This window comes from Pelodiscus sinensis, chromosome 9, assembly GCF_049634645.1.
Source record: "Pelodiscus sinensis isolate JC-2024 chromosome 9, ASM4963464v1, whole genome shotgun sequence".
Taxonomy (NCBI): Eukaryota; Metazoa; Chordata; order Testudines; family Trionychidae; genus Pelodiscus; species Pelodiscus sinensis.
This window is the reverse complement of record NC_134719.1, coordinates 15655714-15674432: the sequence shown is the minus strand read 5'-3', so window position 1 is coordinate 15674432 and position 18719 is coordinate 15655714. Positions and strand designations below refer to the sequence as shown.

The 18719-nt window shown below is 37.5% G+C and overlaps 1 protein-coding gene across 13 annotated transcripts in view; it reads right to left on the bottom strand.

The window, feature by feature from the left end:
* Positions 1 to 18719, bottom strand: part of NFIA (nuclear factor I A) — a 502526-nt gene that overhangs the window by 326352 nt on the left and 157455 nt on the right. For 8 of the 13 annotated variants that reach the window (XM_006132338.4, XM_006132341.4, XM_075936113.1 and 5 more), the window contains exon 2: positions 12427 to 12958. In XM_006132338.4, coding sequence (XP_006132400.2) covers positions 12427 to 12958 — 532 coding nt within the window. Of the gene's footprint in view, positions 1 to 12426; positions 12959 to 17667; positions 17956 to 18719 lie in introns of those variants that run through there. The other 5 variants (XM_025189301.2, XM_075936106.1, XM_025189302.2 and 2 more) reach the window with 2 other exon arrangements.

The following is an 18719-nucleotide window of genomic DNA, read 5'->3' as shown; positions in this document are numbered from 1 at the left end:
GTATATATGGTTGTGACTACTTTCTTCCACTATTTGATCTGAGGAAGTGGGTCTGGCCCACGAAAGCTCATCATCTAATAAACCATCTTGTTAGTCTTTAAAGTGCTACATTGTCCTGCATTTAGCTCTTGTATAGCACTTTCACAAACAGAGCTCAGGTAGGTCCAATATATGCTTTCCACATTTACCTCTCAGGTTCTGATCCTTTCATGGAACATTGCGCCCTTCCACAACTATTTTAATGTTTTGGGAATAACTAAAACAGTATGGAGCCGGTGCTAATATGTATGCATGTAGCTCCAAATAGTTTCAGGGAAAGTTTTGAGAAGGAGAGAACTAAAGGACTGGGTCCAACGTGCGTATTCATGTAATAGACATCGTAACAGGCACAGGATAAAACAACTAATCTAACTTTTGTTACATTATACTGGTGTGTCTACTCCATTTTATTTTGCCTCTTTAGAGTTCAACTGGGCTCTGTTTTCCTATATGTAAAAACGTGCCTCTGTGGTATTTTTAAGCAGCCACATCAAAGTTATGATGTCATCAGACACCAAATAACCCTTCATCATATTCGACTCACGTGTCTGAATCATCCTACTTTTTAAACCCACCAATCAAATGATAACATAACTGTGCTGAACCATCCAAAGATGTTCTGGCACACATGCAAATAAAACCATAGCAACAAAAACAAGAGCTTGACAATGGCAGCTGCTGCATGCACACACAAAATTTAACTATTTTCTTCTGAAAAGGGATATTATTATCGCATTTGTTTCCTTCTTCCCACCACCCCCAGATCACAAAATGAAGGAGAAAATATCCAATATACACTAAACAGGGAGAGGGTTTTAGTGGAATTGTGATAGGGTACAAGGATTCATGAAAGCAAATCAACTGGAGGGGTGGAGTTGGCTATACAAGTCAGCCTTTAGGTTTATGTTTGCCTTAAGGGAGTAATATTTAATGTGTGAGTAAAATGGGGGGAGGAGAGAGTTATCACACTGATCAGTTTCACAACCATTTTGGCAGGCTGATTTTCAATCTAAAGTACAAATGCACATACATGTCTATTATCTTGTATATTATTGGATGACAATTATCTTCACTTTTCTTCTCTTGTAAGGCACCATCTGATCCTTTGCACGTAGTTATGTAACTCACAAGTTATCAGTCTCCTCACTTATAAAAAGATAAATGTTGTATTAGACCTCTGACATCATGTGTTCACCAAGTAATTATTTCTGATATCGTAAGAGTTATACAGAGTGCACAATAAAATTAAAAAGTAGAAAGCAAGGTTAATAAGATTATCATGTTGGTATAATAGGTAATGAGTTTTGCAGCATATCCTCATATCTGCCCTCTCAAAACATAATTAAATGACCGAGATTTATATTTTAAAGGAATGCAGACATATTGTCTATATCATCCTTACCAAATATGCTAATTATTTTACATTCCAAAATCACACAGTTGTATGGCATTTTTCAGTCCCAGAGTGTGAAGAACTAAATTCAAATCTAGGTTTTGAGTGACAGACATTTTTCACTAAAGCCATGAAAATTTCAGAATAGCTCAGAATTAAATCTAGCCTGATTTTACTCATCTTGTATCACTGTCATAAAGGCTTTCTGAAGAAAGAGCACTCTCCCTGAGTCTAAGGCCAGGTCTACACAAGGGAAGAAATTTGATTTAAAATACACAATTCTAGCCACGAGAATAGCGTAGCTGGAGTGGATGTACCTTAAATCAAATTTCTCTGGTGGCCCCACTGAGGGAGATCAACCAGAGAAACTTTCCTGTTGACTTCTCTTATTCTTCATGACCCCATGGAGCACTGGGGTTGACAGGAGTGCCCTGAGCATTCGATTAAGCATTCAATTAAGACTTAATCCTTAAGTCTTTACTAAAGATTGAAGGACTAGTCAACTATCCGATAAGCAAATGTTTATCAGATAGTCAACAGGATAGTCAACTAGTCGCTTCCTCCACCCGCCCTCCCTTGCTGCCTCTATCAGAAAGAGGCAACGAGGGGGGAAAGAGGACAGGGTGCTTGAAAGCGGCAGCGTGGCTTGAAGCCTGGGGCTAAACCCTGGGCTCCACACAGTGCTGCCGCTTTAAAACACTGCATGCAGCCCAGAGCCAGCTGCCCCCAGGCTGAACGTGGTGTTTAAAAGAGGCAGCGCCTCATGGAGCCTACTCCCACGCTGAACCCGGCCTCCATGTGGTATTGCCGCTTTGAATTGCTGCATCAGGCTCCTTACAGCATTTCAAAGCGGCAGAGCCACACAGAGCCCGGGGTCAGCTGGAGAGTCCCCAGCTAACCTCAGGCTTCACATGGCACTTTCGCCTTTGAAATGGAGCAACAGTCGTAGGGCTGTTGCTCCACTTCAAAGGTGGAGGCACCCCATCGAATAGTTGATGCAAAATGCATCGACTATTTGATGACTCATCTAGTCAATATTTAACATCCTTAGCCCTTACTAGACCCCCTAATTCGAACCCTGGAAGATAGATCTCTGGTGCATCATAGTTCTTGCACAAGAAGCACTGATTTCATACATTAGAATGTCAGTGTTCTTGCGCAAGTACTCGTGGCCAGTGTAGACAGGTGGCAAGTTTTGGCGCAAAAGTAAATGCTTTTGCACAAAATCGCACTAATGTAGACACAGCCCTGGAGTACTGAATCCAGTTCTGGGCATACTATAGAAAGGATGTGGATGCACTGGAGAGGGTACAGCGGAGGGCAACCCAAATGATTATGGAGCTGGAGCACATGACCTACGAGGAGAGGCTACGGGATTTGGGCTTATTTAGTCTGAAGAAGAGAAAAGTGAGGGAGGATTTGATAGCAGCCTTCAACCTCCTGATGGGAGGTTCCAGAGAAGATGGAGCAAGGCTGTTCTCAATAGTAACAGATGGCAGAGCAAGGAGCAATGGTCTTAAGTTACAGTGGGGGAAGTCTAGACTAGATATTAGGTAAAACTGTTTCACTAGGAGGGTGGTGAAGTACTGGAATGGATTACCTCGGGAGTAGTGGAATCTCCATCCCTAGAGGTTTTTAAGTCCTGACTTGACAAAGCCCTGGCTGGGATGATTTAGTTAGGGTTGGTTCTGCTTCGGGCAGGGGGCTGGACTTGACGACTTCCTGAGGTCTCTTTCAGCCCTAGGATTTTATGATTCGAATTGGTCAACCAAAATGGGATAGAGATAGGAATGGACATTATTTAGACACTGGAGAGCATATCTCTTCAAATGGGGAATTTTTTCCCTTCACCCTCCCCCCACATGAACCAACAGCAGCTCATTGCTATGGCAGGACATGGATTTGCTTCCATGTTTATTTTTCATCTTTTTAGAGTTGCACTAGGTTTTACTGCCTACCACATGTGGAAATAGAAAGGAATTTTCCCTCTTTGGTAAAATGACCCAAATGAGGGTTTTAATCTTTCCATGGGATTCTTCTCTTCCCTCTTTTCTGGTTCAGAGCCCAGTCATCCCCAAGGTCTGGTTAAGCAGTACCCTTAGCAATGCACATCAGGAGAGCTTTTGCAGCACTCAACACTAGGGCTGTGTCTACACTGGCAAGATTTTGCGCAAAAGCAGTTGCTTTTGCGCAAAATCTTGCCACCTCTCTACACAGGCCGCGAGTACTTGCGCAAGAACACTGACGTTCTAATGTAGGAAATCAGTGCTTCTTGCGCAAATACTCTGATGTTCCCACTCAGGGATAAGCCCTCTTGCGCAACTGTTCTTGCACAAGAGGCCAGTGTAGACAAGCAACGTTAATTACTTGCACAAGAAAGCCCGATGGCTAAAATGGCCATCGGAGCTTTCTTGCGCAAGAAAGCGTCTACACTGGCACGGATGCTTTTGCGCAAAAGCACAACTCTTGCACAAAGGCACATGCCAGTGTAGACGCTCTCTTGCGCAAATACGTTAATGCAAAAACTCTTGCGTTAAAAGTATTTGCACAAAATCATGCCAGTGTAGACGCAGCCTAAAGGTTATATATAGCCTGTTGCAATTATAAGATCCCCGGTGGTAACCTGGTTTGTTTTTTGACTGAAAGGAGCTCATGGAAAAAGCACTCACACTCATGGAGACAAGCTTCACACAAAACACAGTGGCTGTGTCTACACTGGCCCCTATTCCGTAATAGGGATGCAAATGTAGCACTTTGGAATAGGCAAATCCGCGGGGGATTTAAATATCCCCCACGGCATTTGCATTAACATGGCTGCCGCTTTTTTCCGGCTTGTAGATAAGCTGGAGAAAAGCGCCAGTCTGGACGCGATCCTCCGGAAAATAAGCTCTTTTCCAAAGGATCTCTTATTCCTACTTGAAAGTACTTAAAAGTAGGAATAAGAGATCCTCCGGAAAAGAGCTTATTTTCCGGAGGATTGCGTCCAGACTGGCGCTTTTCTCCGGCTTATCTACAAGCCGGAAAAAAGCGGCAGCCATGTTATTGCAAATGCCGCGGGGGATATTTAAATCCCCCGCGGATTTGCCTATTCCAAAGTGCTACATTTGCATCCCTATTACGGAATAGGGGCCAATGTAGACACAGCCAGTATGTTTGAACTATGAGTGAGGCTTGATATAGACCTGCTTTGGGTTTCAGTGGTTTGGTTGTCACAGTGGCCCAAATGAGTTCAGTGTTTACCTGGCAGGGTTAGGGTTAGAAATGTTGGATATTAGGAAAAACTATTTCACTAGGAGGGTGGTGAAGTCCTGGAATGGGTTACCCTAGAGAGTAGTGGAATCTCCATCCCTAGAGGTTTTTAAGTGCTGGCCTGACAAAGCCCTGGCTGGGATGATTTAGCATTTCGATAAATTTACAGCCACAGGCCCTTACAATGTAATACCTTTGTTCATCTTTATTTAGGGCTTCAATAGCAGGCATATGATAGCACTTGCCAGAATCCAAGGATCACAAGAATCAGGTTTTTTCCTTAAATTTCAAGGATTCCATGATGCTTCTAAATATCTCAATATCTCAAAGGGCTGCATTTTTTACTACCCTTCACCAATGCATAGATAGAATATGAAGGGGTAGACCATTTCACAGGCAAATCCCAACCTTATACACACAAAACACAGCTCAAAGCAGTTGATACTGCACCATTCTCCATTTTGCACATGCCCTTGTGGCTTTAGCAGACACAAAATGGATGCATGTAGATATTTTATAGAGGACAGCTATAAATCTGACCCAATACATGCAATGTGCTTTAAAATAGTTCAATCCTGCCATCAGAGATACATGCACTACTCTCAATGAAAGCATCTACAGACAAAATTGAGCTCAAATAGCCAAATTCAATTACATACATTAATGGAGTTACACAGTTATTAAATATTGCTCAAAACATCTAAATATATTATTTTTATTTACACCAGTGCAGACTCCATTGTGCTGTAGCTAGTAACAGAAGAATACAATCCACTGAATTTAATAAACTCTACAGCTGGTCAGAAAACTCACCAATCAGAATTAACTTACTTGGGCCAAACCCCCATTGAAATCAATAGTAGCTGGAGGCATTCAGCACTTTTGAAAATCAAGTCATTTATTTAGGTGCCCTCCATTGCATTTATGTGCTTAATCTTCAGACACTGAGGTTTGAACATTTGGAAAACCTACTTGGAGAACGTGGATCAAGCCAGACAAAGCCTCAGATTGTAAACTCCTGGAGGTCGGAACCTCATCTAATCCTTTATTTGCTCAGTTCCTAATACAACAGTGCTCTAAAACTGGGCTTGGACTTGGGCTGCTTCCACAATACAAATAATTAACTAGTAATCAAACATATTAAATGAATCAAAGGGTATCTTTGTACCAACCTGGAATTAAAATGATCCCATCTATTTCACAAAAAACTCCATCTGCTTCAAGTTCTCTCTGCGATAAGACACAGAGTTAACCATAGTAGCTACTATGGCAATGCTAAAAACAAGTGGTTCTGAATCTACAATTTGCATATCTAATGAATAATTGCAGTCCACCAATGCATTTTAAATAATCCAGATTGGATGATATAGCCAGTAGAGCTACTGGAGCTAGAACACCTCCTTCCCATTGACACAGAACTCGCCAGCAGGGAGTTCTCCAGAGAGGTTACTTTGGTCTGGAATTTATTCTCACCTACCTAACTCCGAACAGTCCTCAACTGTTGCTGTTTAGGCTATGCTGAAAAGAACATCTCTTTGCTGGAGCTCTGGGGAGGGTTGAGGGTGAGGGAGTTGATGGAGTTGGGTTTATTTTGCTGCTTTGAATTACTAGCTGGTTATGTTAATTTAATTTGGTTGCGTGTGTGGTTTTAGTACAATGCTGGGTGGTTATTCTTGTAAGGAATGTTCTTTCCAACAATTGTTTGGACGCACAGAGCCATGGATGAGTGTCCTCTCCTTTATATTTAAATAAAAAAAAACAGGCATAATAATAAATATTGGCATTTATGAAGAATCAGAATTTCCATTGATTCTCTACAGGGCTTGACAGGCTGACATGGTGTTTTGGGTCTTCTAGAATTTGCTTTGAGGCCTCAACCAAATGAAACATTCAGCCTTGCTGTGTACAGCAGTGACCACAACAAAGACTGTGGTTTCTCCCACACTCGCCTTAAATAGATTTAAATTAATGCTATTCATCACTGGCTGGAAAAGAAGGGAAATATAAAAATGCAGTAACTGCAGACAAGTCAAAACCCAGCCAGGAGCATTGGGTAACTTTCTTACCAACACGCAAACCTCACAGCTATAAATGCACTGACCTCCATTCAAAGACTTCTCCTAATTTTCCATCCAAACTATCTACTGTCCCACTCCAGATTGCTTGTGGAATAAGATACATACATAATATGATTGAGTTACTAACTTCAAGATCACCTGGACAACATTCTAGCCATATTAAAAGCATATTTAACAGTGTTTGGTTGGTTGGTGTTGGCAAAAGGAGGAAGCTAAGCCACATGAATGAACTTCTGCCAATGGTTCATGATACAGCAAACAGTCACAAGGTTCATTATAGCTAGGGTTAGAATTAACACAGGCACTTACCATCAGTTACAACAGCAGGGTGAGAGCAGTTGTCCCAACCTAAATCCTACTTCTGTCAACTACTATTTGCTCCTGCAAGGAGCAGATTGACTAGTCTACATTCCAAAAGAGAATTTTTTGATGGACAAAGATATTTTCTACACCACAGACTGTGTGTGTGTGTACATGCGTGCGTGCATGTGTGTGTTTGTGATCTAAAACTACAGCTCCTCAGAGATTTTAGTCTTTGCATTTTAAAACCAGTTGTAAGTACTTATGTTTTCTGCAGGCTTTTTAATGGGAACCTTTCATGGACATGAAATAATACAAGATCTGATTTTCTTTGATGGTGGAAATACCAACAGCACTAAATCTCATATTATTTTTAACCCATAAATGCTTCTCTATGTCAAGAAGGCCCATGAAAAATAAACATATAAATATTGAGGCGTTAAGAGATGTTATGAACACTGACATAGCCAGATTCCTTTGGATCTTCTTATACAGCCCAATATACATACATACATGTATTCATACACACACGCACTCACACACACAGTTCCGTAAATCTGTTTTAAGAGTCAATGTAACTACATGTTCTGGAGTAATGTATGTCACATCCAGCTTCATGTGTGAAACTTTTAAGATTGCTTTTACATATGGCTAGATTTCAATAGTCATGTATTAGAAGTCAATTTTCAATAATCTTATAGTGAGGATAAGCCATATACACTTAAAATATTTCCATAGAGCATTACATGTTGACTTCATGACAGATATGATATTCTGAAATGTGGCCTTTTTTTAATCATTAAACACTATTCTAATGAGCAGTTGGAATTAATCTTGGGAGGAAAAAAAACCCTACTGATCTTACACCTGCTCTTTAGCAGTGGGAAGTGGGTTCTCAATCTGTTAACATGACCATCTGGCCAATCTGCATATCGTGGCTATCTGTACGATGGAATGGCAATAATGTAGCCAAAATAAAACCAAAATGCATCAAATAATAGCAGTGGAATATTTCTTTTGATTTAAATTAAATAATCAATGGTGTCTCAGAGAAACCCAAGAAAGTAACCTAAATAATTAAAAATGAGCTGTCACTACAACATTAAGTAAACAATATGGTGTAATGCTGTGGACACTGGTAGCACTTTACACTGTAAAACACTGTACTTTTGCAGAGCAGACGTTTAGGATGCTGTGACAGCTCTTTTCATGATGTAGAGTACTGTTAGAACACCTTCCACATTACAGATACATACTGAACAACTGAAGCTATTAACAGAATTAATGCAGTAACAATCAATAACAACTGCAGTAAAAGATGGTGGCACAAAGTGTTATGTACCTTTCTAACTTGGAACGAAAAGATACTTACACTGATAATCTGAGTACATGAAAGTATATTTCTTGCATGTCCATTATTTCAGTTAATACTCCTTTATTACAGCCTAAGTATAAAGCACCATCAACTATGGCATAAAATGTATCTATTTTAAGTTTAAAGTCCTGTATATATATATATATATATATATATATATATATATATATATATATATATATATATATATATATATATATATATATATATATATATGTGTGTGTGTATATATATATATATATATATATATATATATATATATATATTATTACAGAATAAATTATCCACAAAAGGTATTTCAGTGCTCAGTGAACTTTCAGTTATACAAATACATTAGACTTCTTATTTCCAGCTCGGGTTCATTTTTTTATTCTATTTTAAAATCAGTAAAATGATTTAAATAAAAAAATCTCAGATTTATTAAAAATTACCATATTGAAATGTTCTTCTGAAAGATTAAAGATTGTGAGTGGCAAATTTCTAACTAGCTTTAATTCTTAGCTAGAATGGATAACGTCTGTTAAAAATAATCAAACATTGCATTGTTATCATTTTGTGGCCTATAGATTACAACCTAGCTTTGTCCACTAAAGAAGTCTGAAAACTCTGACCCCTCAGAAAATTTAACTACTTCAGCTGTGAATCTTTTCTACAATCTGATCACATTAGCAGAAGTAACTCTGAAGCAGTAAAAGACTCAAGAAAGTTCTTGGTTGAGTGCTTACTAATGAACAAAGGTTAACTTTATCTAAAAGGTCAAATGCCTGGTGGCTAAGGTTATGACCTTAACAACTTAAATTGTGACCTTGGCACGTGCCTGGTTTATTGTAGACTCTGATACAGATCATCTGGTAAAGTACTAGTCATAAATTAGCTTTACTGTTACACTCCCACAAAGAAAACGGTTTGCCACAGTGGTTTCCAAGTTGTCATTTGATACATGTGCAGAATAAATGAAAATTTAAAAGCAAACACAAGTTAAGGATATGAAAGTGCTTTTCTTAAACAGGTTACAAGCTGCAAATTGAAGTTGATGCTCTATATTTCAATACATTTTTGGTCATCTTATAATTCAGAAAACACCGGGAGTCTCTGTTTTCTTACAAAGATGGCATGCAATTTACGTAGTCACATACTTAAGTTTTCTTGTTGTCTATACGGTATTTCTTAAAAGAGAATAATTCATTTCTGCAGCTGAATGTGCTTTGTCAGAAGCATTATTTAAAACAAGCATATGTATTCTCTTAATGGATGAGAGTGCCCAACTAAAGAGGAAGCCTGGACTCAAAGCAATAATTATTGTATATGTTTAGATGGAAAGGAACATCTCACTGTCGAAATTTTCTAGAATAAGGCATTGTGAAACAAAATCAAATCACTCACATAAATAAATAAATAAATAAATAAATAGAAGCGAGCACTATAGGTGAAAAGGCCACAATGGTTTTGGCACATATCTTAAAGCACGTTTCAAAGTCTCTGCCTCCTGCCAACACTGGCAACTTCTCAAAACTTTTAAGGAGGTAAAAACATTGTTTAGTGTTTACAAATCTTCTGCACGATAGCAGATGCCTGTCAAATCAGCTATATGTAAGTTGACCAACCTACCTAATATTTGTGTTGGCAACTTCCACGGCATAAATAACAGGTCTGTAAATCTCTGAAATCAAGTCTGAAATATTCTGAGACAAAGGACGCTCACTATTTTCTTTTGTCATTTTCCTGTTGCGCACACAGCATTAGCTGCCATTACTGCGGTTCTCTGAGAACCAATCACCGTTGAGTTGGCCAGCATTCAGGCGTACAGAAGAATCATGGGATATATCAGAGGAAAACAAAAAACCAAAAAGGTAGCCTGATCCATGATGCTTTCATTTTGTCTTTTTAAGACAAATACTTCACTGCAGAGTTCCTAAATATAATTTGACCTTGCCTTATGATTATATTTACTAACATCCTAGCACAAATGACAGCAATATCAGTTTAACGTAATATATACAATCATTAAACAGCAGTGAGAGATTTGCAGTTTAAAAGGGGCTATATTTAAATAAAGAAAGATTAAGTCTAATGTTTAAGTTCCTGTGACAAAAGTTTAGTCCAAAGAACAGTAAGTGCAACCGCAGTCAGTTTTTGATGAACACAGAAATTAACAAGGGTTCACTAATCACTGCCACTGGTTACCACTGTCATATTGATAAAATGGAATGCTGCTAATCAAAATATTATTAGTGTCTTCAAACAGCTAATGTGTGATTTCCTCAACAAAAAACCCTGTCACTTCAGGCCTCCTTATATTACATATGCACTTAGTTTAGCTGCTAATCTGTCTCTGTCTCACAACCATATTCTATCTAGACACATACAGAATGACAGACAAAAAGGATAAAGTGCATTCAGATTTTTAAGGTAGGAGGTCACTGGTTTCTTCTGACAATTTACAGTGCTTTTCAGACGCCTGCATTTAATTCATGAAATATGACACTAACTAAACAATATTACTGCTAAATGTAAGTCTACATGAATTGGTCATTCCCACCATACCATGTAGAAAATAAATCAATCTGCCTATAATATTTGCCTACATTTTCTTCTCCAGAAATGTGATGTGTGATTATCAAATCACATCTAATTACGAAAATTTCATAGCTTAACTATGTAAAATACCACAATAATATCCAAATGAATATCTAACTATAGCATATATCAATAAAGTTCCCGAAGTGATATGATGTATTGCAACAAATACTGATTTACTGCAGACAACTTTCAGATAGTCAGCACTCTATGTATCACCTCCAAAAGAATACTGGATAGATGCAAGACTTCTTATTTATTTATTTATTTATTTAAGTTTCTACTGATAAAAGTCCACTGACTTTTTTTTGTTCACTTCCCCCACACCCTGCGCCTTCAACTCCCTCCAGCCCTCAGGTTTTAATTACTACTGTGAATGAAATCTAATGATACTAGTACATTATATGAAACGTCAACAAGCTCCAAAAACTTAGGACTAACATTTCATACAAAGCAATTCTGTCTGAAATAAAATGAAAAGAAATGCTACAGTATGTTATTTGATCCACTTTACCAACTAAGTAGCCTCTCAATATATTAATATTCACAGGCAGGGTGTGGTTTGCATTGGAGTCACAGACAAGAAAGCGAATTTTATGACATGTAAAGGTATTTCTGCTCTCCTGAATGCAATATTGTCCAACAAGCCGTCAGTTCTTAGTATCAGTCAGATTCTAAATGTATTCATTTATTGTATGTTAGTAACATTTTTCCTGATGACTTTACTTTTCCCACTTGATAACACATACATTTATTTTAGCCATAATCCACACTGGCGCTGTTTCATTTATATATTTATGCAATTTCTTATTTTTTCTCTTGGGACTAATCTTGCAAGGCGCTGAACACCTACACTTATCACCCATGTAAATATGAGCTGAAAACACTCATTGGGTCTTACCACCACTGGGCTTTTGACACTTTTATTTCTCTGAATTTATTCGTTATATGTCACCACACACATACAAAATTTTAAAAAATGTTCAGCCACCTTCTTCCTCCATAAGGTCCATTTTAAACATGCCTCTAGACAGTTCTAAAGAACAGCCTTTAACATTTCCTGTGCTAATATTCATGTCAGCCACTTCTTAAAGCAGTTTAGATGTGCCAAACATTTGATTTCTGTTAGATATTAGAAAACTAACATATCTTGACACTACTACTTCTTAAAGGCAACAGAAAGTGGGAGAACTCTTGTCCATTCACAAGAGAACAGTGGTATAGACTCTCTGACTGGTTAGGCCCGGAACTGGAGTAAAAACCATGCTGCCAGCCACATTTACATGGCACATATTCTCCCAAGTTCAAATACTGACTCATACGGTCTCTGACTGGTCATGACAGTCAATTCAGATGGTACAGCAGTGGATTGTAAACACACAGAAAGTTGGACAACTTTGCATAAATGCACTTACCTGCTGCGTGCACAAAGTATGCCAAATATAAATCGAGTTCCTTAACAGAAACTCCTATATGATGTGGCTGTACGCACAGCCCTGGATTAGAGCACTGTGGGGACTTTACAAGGCGTTCGCCATCAGTACTTTCGAGCGGAATACCTTTAAATAAAATCACCATAACAAGGTCCAACCTCCAGACCTTATCTGCCTGCCGTAGGCAGTCAATTCTTCTCATCTTGCCCTTCTGGTCAGGATTGGAAAGAACACAACATGGAGGCTTTTTTCCTGTGACTGTGAGAACAAAATCCTCTCGGTACTCAGGCCTGATATCTTTCCGAAGCTTTGCCAAAAGTCTGGATGCCCACTTTTGTTTGACCTCAGGTTTTTCGCTAAGCAGTTCATCCTTCACTGCTCTCTCTTCCTCTTTTGACATGCGTTTTTCATGTTTTTTGAAGTATTTTCGTTTTCGGGCTTGCAGGTTGAACCACGTGTACGCAAATGCTCGGACATGAGGCAGAAGTGCTTCAATGAAGGGATGAAATTCATCCTGGAAAAAATGATAAAAGAATTATATGGATGTCATGAAAACACGAATCAGACACAAGGTTCAAAATACTTCCTTAAAGTAATACTTTAACACACAAGAAATGAACATTCACTAGAAGTGTAAATTAAGTAATGACAATGTGTATATACTACACAGTGCAGAAAATACAATTACTTATGTAATCCACACATATATAAACATATATACAGAGTTACACATATACCATATAGAGAGATATACCTATCAGTAGATAAACTCTTTCCCAGTATTATATCAGCCAACAGACTATAACACCATATCACAGAGGATAGAAAACAACTAAAATATATGTAAGTGAGGAAGATTCTGTAGCTAGCAGAGACAGTTCCAAAACTTAAAAATACTAAAAACTGAAATAAAAGTTTACAAATATGTAAGTGTAGTGACCTCAATCCATTTTCAAGGAATGCATATCTTACATCGCTCTCTCCCTGACCCTGCTGCTTGTGGTGTAGCCAGCATATGCCCGCCAAATTGGCAATTTCTAAACATTTGGATGCCAATCAATGTTTGTATGGGGAAGTCTGAAATACAGCAAAACTTTCCCAAAGACATATTTGGAAATGGTAATCTGCAGGGTCATAAAATTTCAACATAAACTGTTTTATACTACAATACAGGGTGATTCTAATCTCTATGTTTACTGGACCACTAGAAATGGTAAATAATGTAACTAATTTGCAAATTTCTCCAGAATTAAAACTTAGAAAACTCTACCCTTATAATTCAAAAAATTGTTTGGTGTATATGTATCTTACCAAAAATTATAAATCTGATATTGTGCCAAGAGTATAAGACAAATTTCTCCTTGCCTTCTATTAAAAAGAGAGAGGGGGGAACCCTCTATATATATATGAAGGCATTGCCAGAGAGATCCAAACTCAGAAAATGATTTATTTTTGTTAATACATTTTGGTTTATTTTTCTTAATATATTTTAAAGGGATTTACCACGTTTATAATTCTTTTTTCCACCTGAGGACATTGCTTGCCTTTAGTAACAATTTTTTAAGTTTATTCAGACGGAAATAATCACTGTTAAAAAGTTTCTTGAACTTGACTAAATATGTTAAAAAAGTTCCATATATTTAACGTTTTAAACAAATAAACATAAATCAGACAGGGATATCAAAATACGTTATAATTCACTATATTCTGCTTGTTACGTTTCTCTATGTAATACTGTTATGATATGTCACACTACCTATAGAAAAGCATATACATTTTGAGGACCCAATTCTTATGCAAGGGACTAAATTCACTTATGAGGTCGAAGGAACTAGTCCCATGAACGAAGTTACTACCATTTACAGGATTGGGTCCCACAGGGCAAAAAAACAAAAAACCTGAAATCGCACAAAGCTTTCCATATTAAATTCTAATTTATGTCCATTCTTGCAAAGTGATAGAGGATTGGAGGGGGGAGGGGATTTAACTGAATTTCTTCTTTTACATTCACTCAGTAGACTATGTCATGTACCAAAATAATTTTATATCATCAAAAATAACATTGTTAAAATGTACTTCTTCTACAGCTCCAATGGCTTATGTTTTTAAATTGGCTTTGCTGCTCAAATAAATACAAACAAAAACGATAAATCAGTGATAAGAACATTATTGTAGCAAATTCCTGACAGAATTCAAAACCGTATATTAGATTTCTAAATAGCATAATTGCATGTATTCTATGCGCAACCTAAAATGTAACTATTAAAATAGGTAAACACCTTTCGATGTTTTAGAAAAACGGAGATTATTAGAAAAAAACAGAAAATGAAAGGTAGTTCAACACAGCACACCAGTGCGGGAGTCATTACGAATATGAATGGTTACTAAAATATAATAAGTAAAATGCAATAAATTACTTTGGCGTGTGACATTTTTCCCCCTCTACTAGAGAAGATCCTGGTTTCAAATTTCAGTAAAGTAAAAAAAAAATTGCTACTAGCTTTTAGGCAGTAGTTTCAAGAAGCAAGAGAAAGGCAGCAAACATAACACATGTAAGCTGTACTTTCACAAATGAAAAATAGCTTTAGAAGAAACAAGGTAAAAAACAGGCAGGTCACCATAAGCTGTTAAAAAGAATACCCTTCTGATCCTTAACGTTCTTCACTCCCCTCCCCATTAAGAAGAGCCGAGAGTGTGAAAAGGCCTTCCGCTAAGTCAAAGTTTATCTACTAGGGTATACACACAAGTACTGAAAAGAACGACGTTGAAATGGAGGATCGTTTTAAGCATTAACAAATTCTAAATACATCTTGGTTTATGCAGAAATATTTAATATTCTGCTTTCAACATTACTTTTTATTGACTGATCTTATATAATCATGACTTTTTTGGACACAGGCTAGATACTATCCAAAATACTATTCTTTTAGTCTTAAAGATAACAGAAAATCTTAAAGAGGGAGAAAAGGAAAGAAACAGGATGGAAATGACTTTAAAAGAACTCAGAACCATTAGATGGCCTAAAGAGTAGGCTGTAATTTTAAGCAGTTCTTAGTCTGTATTAAACAGCTATATACTACACCATATATATAAACACATAACATAATCACATAAATAGTCCAATGTGATTTTTCAAAATAAGATACACTAAGCAAAAAGGTTAACTCAAGAACAGAAAACTGATACACTAACTCGACCAGTATTTCTAACTATCTTCATAAACATATTCCCCTTTAAAATCAACCTACCTAAATCTCAGTGACAAGGTATTAGCAAAAAATGAACAGGGATAAAGGAATCCACTACCAATCCAGCCAAATTTGATGTTTCATTCTACACAATAAAGTTGTTTCAATATTATAATACCAAAAATGTAGCAATGCAAGAGCGACTGTTCATAAATGTGCAGGTCTGATCACATGATCACAGCAATATTTAAAGATTTAAAGGAAATAAGATTATTTTTGTTGTTTCTCAGGTGAAGTAAAAAAATATTTCAATAGTTTAGTTTAAAGACATTATTATCTCCTTTAACAATTAAATGTTATTCTAAAAAATAAAAGGCATCATGAATGTATTTCATACGATTTTTTAAAAGACGGTGATAAAAAGTAGTTTTTATCTTAAAACTTTCTCACAATTTGTCAATATTGTGCTTCAAAGCACATTCTGCATCTAAAAGCTGGGCCTCACAACTATATGTTTATAAAAATCATCACGTACTCTTAAAAACTATAAAATCTACTGACAAAAAAGTGTGAAAATCCAGATCAGAATTAAAAGAAATAAAGTGATGCTTTAGAGTAATTGTTTTACATAAGATTTTTATGTGAATGTGTTTGAAAATAAGTCAGATATAGCGAGGGCAACATTTCTACAAGCCATGTTCCTAGAAATGTTTGTTCATAAATCTATAGAGCTACATGAGTATCCAAAATATTTTCTGGATATTCAGTAAGGGAGTGAAACAAATGATATATCTATTTTACTTATAAATTATACAAAACTCTATATCAGGTACATAGTTATGTCATTTCGATTACATTTAACTAATGTGTTTTATGACCATTTTTTAATCCACTTTCTAAGGTTTTGCCTCTAAAACTGAGCCAAAACTTTAAAAAGCACTTATTTCAAAACGTACATATCTCTCTATATATAAATCTTTTGTTAATTCTGTCAAGAAAAAAAAATGAAGCCCTTATTAATGATTTCGTATATACTTTGTGTGTATAATGATAGAACCACATAATTGTTCCATTCTCAAAGTGGAGTTTTTAAAGAGGGCATCTCAATTCCTAAACTACTTTTCCAAATCTGCAACAAGAAGGCAAGAATTTTGGAACAGAATGACACGATGGTCAATACTATAAAATATCCCAAATTTATCATAAGTCTTCTTTTTAATGTCCCACTGGGCCTACTAAAACAGGATTACTTGCATGCAGTTTGAAAAGAGAATAGTATATGGCTGCTTCTATGAAAGTTATGTTATTACCAATTGTCCAATACCTGAAACAGTAGTAGATATTTACAAGTTACATTAATAAACTTTGACCAGAAAGGTACATGGTTTGAACTCCCCCCTCCTCCATTTCACTGTAGCTCACAAGCCTATTTCATTTTATCTACCTTCTGCCTACAATCAACGGTAAGATTACTACCATGGTAAATTTCCAACCTACAGTCACTTTGGATACAATAATCACAAATGCATCAATATATGGAGAGAAAACTTTTAAAGGTATTCAGGCTACTTCTGAGAGCTATCCATTCCTATGGTAGGAATCAGCCATTCTAGAGAGAAAATAATTTGAGGGGAGATATATATGTGTATGTATATCTAAAATAATAGGAATAACGTTCTCAGAATCCTATATAGCAGGAAATAGACTTGGGTCTGAGTCCACCACAAAGTATTTCCTCATTCAAACTGTTCTGCTAATTGAAGGTGTACAATTTAATGCTTGCAATAACCTGGATTAAAAGGGAGGGAAGAAGGTACTTAATTGGAACTAAATAGAAATTATCCTCCTTATGAAGAATAGTCAGACTAGAAGGCAACTAAATCCCAGACAGGATTACAGAGTTATATACAGGGGAGAGAAAGCTTTGGAGAGAACAAAAATCACATCTCGCTTCAGCTTCATGCCTTTTAATAGTGAAATTAAAAATGAAAAATGCCACCACCGGATCTGAAGCTGCAAAAGCGCAATCCCTTGCCTGAGGAGGTATAGAGGGAGGGAGGGAGAGAAGGTTGGGAAGAAAAGTTGCCCGAAGTCCTGAGCAGTTTAGCGGAGCTGGAGCAGCAGCAGCTAGCGCAGCAGCTGTGAAAGGAAGAGACCGTCCGGAATGGAGGGCAAGTCTAGGGCTGAGCGTCAGCACACCAGCTTCAACTGCAGAGATCCAGGGCAATACAAGGGGGAGTATGCAGAGGGGAAAGGCATTTGGAATAATCATGTTAAAAATAACACAGAGAGGCAACTTTGCCACCCTCAGGGCACGAGCAACATTGTGGGAAGCACGGACTGAACTTGCAATGCAAACTTCCCCCGCGCCCCTTAACATCCAGGCAACTGTGACACCCGGGAAAGTGACAAGGCAGGACATTTACAGGGAGCAGGACGAGCTCGACCAACGGAGGCTGCAACTACAGATTGTGCCTGGGGTGCAGTGTCTGGAGCTGTAGATCTATGCACGGCTGCAGGCTACTTACAGCTATAGAGCTGTGCACGAGAGTACAGTGAATGTCCAGCTGTAGACCTATGCAGGAGTGCAGTACGTGCAACCATACGTCTCTGCATGGGTGCAATGTGTATTTTTTATATACATGGCTATAGATCAGGGCAATGTATATAGCTGCAGATCTATGCGTAGGCGCTATGTATATAGCTATAGGTCTAGGCATGGACAACGTAACAAATACTCATAGGCAAACCTTAACCGTATCTACCAACCATACCCTTAAAAACAGAAGTGTGGACTTCAGGGAGGGAAATCAATGTAGACTATGCAAACCTTACGTCTTAAAATAGAAAATGCAGCAGCTTTTTAATGCTACATTAAAAAAACAAGCCTGAGCACAGCTTATGTTTTCATGCATTACTCTCATCGGAAGCACAAACAGTGAGTATTGACTGCAGATGACCAAGCATGTCCTGGGCTGCAACCCTGCTAAGCACGTGCAGGTCTCCCTTCCCCCTCCCCCGCCCCGCCAAAAAAATTGCCTCGAAGCAGAAAAACCCCACTACCAATATTAATTAAACCATTAATAA